At 39.5% G+C, this 3,526-nt stretch overlaps 1 protein-coding gene across 1 annotated transcript; it reads left to right on the top strand.

Moving 5' to 3' along the window:
* Positions 1-2,359: 2,359 nt before the first annotated feature.
* Positions 2,360-3,301, top strand: LOC149157938 (uncharacterized). Its single transcript, XM_089433827.1, has one exon. The coding sequence runs from the start codon at positions 2,360-2,362 to the stop codon at positions 3,299-3,301; it is 942 nt and encodes a 313-aa protein (XP_089289953.1).
* Positions 3,302-3,526: the final 225 nt, after the last annotated feature.

Below are 3,526 nucleotides of genomic sequence, written 5' to 3'. Positions count from 1 at the left end.
ATTTTTATGATCATAACTCAATAACAATATCTTTAATATAAAAATAACACTCAACCCTCTAATTTCCATTTGAGAATTTTCATTTGAAAGACCAAATTGAGTGTCCAAAACATTTAAATGGGGACACATTTCTATGGAACAATGCCTCCTTGAAACATCTTATCATTCAATTATTTTTCTTAACTCAATTGGCAAACCAACAACGAGGACACCCATCACTAGCTACTATAGGAAAATGTACGTTCACTCATCACAGTTATTCAAGGAAAATGAGGCCACCTGGAATTATGTGCTAGTGGTCCGCAAAGGGGTAAGCTAGGCTTTCACTCCTACCCGATGCTTGTGAGTTTTGGGTTGTTAACATGTTTCCTTGTGTCTAAAGTAAATGAGCCCTTAACCAAACACAAATAGTTTTATGATATACTTTAGACCCAACATAATTTATTAATATGGTGTACTATATAAATTAAATATAAATATTTAAAAATATTAAATTTATTTATATATTCATAATTATAATTTTTAATTAAACTCCCATATCAACACTAAAATATGAATAGACACAGGGGAGAGCGCTGAAGACAAACGCCTAGGGTTAGGGTTTTGGAACGGTTTGCCTCTGGCGGACCTGCACTTGGTCAGGGTGCAGGGGGAACCTGAACCCACCTGCACAAGATCAGATCAAGCAATGCCGGGTCGATTGGAGGAAGAAATCCTGAAAATAGACAGGACTGACAAAAGAAATGACAGAGCCGGATGGGGGGGGGAGAGATCCCCTCCTATAAAAATGTAGCAGCAGGAGAAACAAGCCGGAACGGATCGAGTGGCGGCACAGGGAGATGTAGCAAGGACATGCCGGTCATGGAGGCAATATGGCAAGCAAGGATGAGGAAAAAATTCTTGCCGAGAGCAACAAAAAAACCTAGGTTTTTTATTCCAAACAATAAAATTGAGGAGTACAAAGGATATATGAAAGATCACGCTCTAATCTGTAAGTTTGTAGGCACATGGCCGTCTGAGAAAGACCTAGCTAAATGGATACAACAGAGATGGAAGCCCAAGGGACATATCGACCTAAAACTAGGGGCAAAAGGATTCTTTACGGTCATTTTTGCTAACCTGGAGGATAAGGAAAGGATCTTTGAGGAGGGACCCTACTTCTTCAATAATGCAGGCCTTTTTATGAGACAATGGGAAGAATGCTATAATCCAGATAAGGAGAAAATGTTAGCAGCACCAATATGGGTTAGACTGTTTGGGCTTCCAATAGAGTTCTGGGATCCAGAGATTCTAGAGGGGATCAGGAATTCAATCGAGACTTTTGTCAAGGTGGCAGAAACTACCAAAAGAGGTAGATATACATCATACGCCAGGATCTATGTCTACATGAATATCACAAAACCACTTCCGGACTACATTGAAGTGGAATACCATGATGAGGTATGGCAACAACCAGTTGATTATGAACATATTCCATTTCGATGTAGACGATGCCATGAATACGACCATCTATATAAATCCTGTCCGATGTTAGCCAATGGAACATCAATAGGTTTGGGGGGGGAAAGGCAAATATCGAAAAGGAGGAAGGGAAAAGAGGAGGAGACAATGAAGGGTTTACAGAAGTGCCGCGGTGAAGAAAATCCCAAAGAGAACAAACTAAATAGAACCCACCCTCTCCAGAAGGCACTCAGAAAAGTCAGAAACAGTTTGAGATATTACAAGAAGAGGAAATGGAAGCGGAAGGTGAGGATGGCAAAGATGAAACAGTGGAGCATATAAAGGAAGAAAAAGGAAAAAATAAGGTGCCAACAAATATGGAGATAGAAAAGGAAGGGGAGAAAACAGACAAACCTCAAGATCAGAACCAAATGGAGATAGACTCACAACATGACAAAGGAAGTGAAGAAGAATAGGTCATGAAGATACTTCTGCAAGAATGGAGGCATTTGGATGAAAGATTCATACCAGAAGACTAGAAACAATTATATAAAGACATGTTCCAAAGATACAAGGAGAAACAAGGGAGAGTAATAATAAATCAGCCAGGGGCGCAATGAGGACAAAGCACAGATGTGGGTACTATAGGGAAAGGAGGAAGGAAAATAGGAAGAATACCTATGAGTGAGACCATCCAAATGGCTGGAGAGATGCTGGTAAACTCAGGAAGAGTGGTGCCCTTGTCGAAGGTATTCCAACAACCCCTTAAATTGTTAAAATGATCATCACAACCTAGAATATTAGAGGGCTGAATAGTAAGGGGAAACAAAGATATATGAAAGAGAGACTTAAAAAAGATAAGCCCAATATAATGCTAGTTCAAGAAACAAAAATCAGAGAACAAAAATTAAAAGATGTTATGAGCAATTTCAAGCTGCATTATGAGATAATAGGTCAGGATGCTATAGGTAGCGTGGGAGGCGTGGCAATCCTCTGGAACCCAGAGGAGATTCAATTTGAAGATTGGGTTAGCATACCTCGAATTCTTTCAAGAAGATTTAGGAATATAGGATCCCAGGAATGGGTTCTTCTATCAAATGTATATGGTCCTCACATACCGGGAGAACGCAGGATCTTCCTTCAGAATTTGGAAATTATACGCTCCATGTTTCCAGCCTCTCCATGGATTGTTAGAGGAGATTTCAATATGATCACATCTATAAAGGAGAAAAGGGGAGGCCTTACAAGAACAGACTCAGATATGGAAGCTTTCGGAGATATGATAGCAGAACAAAAGCTGGTAGACATTCAAACAACAAATGGGATCTACACATGGAACAACAGAAGGGGAGGTATACACCAAATTGCCTCCAGACTAGATAGATTTTTATTATCAGAGCAGATCATAAATCGGGACATATTCATTGAAGCAATGATTCTACCAGGAATGGGATCGGACCACTGGCCAATTAAAATAGAACTTGACATCAAAGCTAGCCCCAAGAAAAGGCCTTTCAGGTTTGAAGCCTTCTGGCTAAGGGATCATAAGTTTATGACGAAAGTAGAGGAATGGTGGAAACAAAGTCAACAGAGGGGAAGAAGCAGGATGCAGACCTTCCAACTAAAATTGAAGGAACTGAAAGAAAAAATTAAAAAATGGAACAAAGAGGAATTCAGAAACATCCTTAAGGACCAGCAGCTTCTAGATCAGAAGATGAAGAAAGTCCAACAAGAAATTATAATAGCAGGTAGAAGCAAGGATATAGCTAGAGAAGAGGGGATTTTGATAGGCCAAATGGAAGAAAGAAGGAAACAGGAAAAAATTCTGTGGAGAAAAAGATCTAGAGTGAATTGGCTATGAGAAGGGGAAAGGAATACAAAGTTCTTCCATCATGCAATGATCCAACAAAGACAGAGAAATCAAATTTTCTCCATAAAGATTGAAGAAGTAATTCGAGTAACTCAGCATGAGGAAATGGAACAAATTCTGGTAAATCACTTCAAAGATCTCATCACGGACTCTAATGTAGATCGAAGAGAAGCCACTGAGAGAATATGCAATGAGATTCCAAGCATGATTACCAGG

Source organism: Pinus tabuliformis, chromosome 5_2, assembly GCF_031772625.1.
Source record: "Pinus tabuliformis cultivar Carrire ecotype Pingquan chromosome 5_2, CPIR1, whole genome shotgun sequence".
Lineage (NCBI taxonomy): Eukaryota > Viridiplantae > Streptophyta > Pinopsida > Pinales > Pinaceae > Pinus > Pinus tabuliformis.
This window is presented reverse-complemented; position numbering and strand designations above follow the sequence as displayed.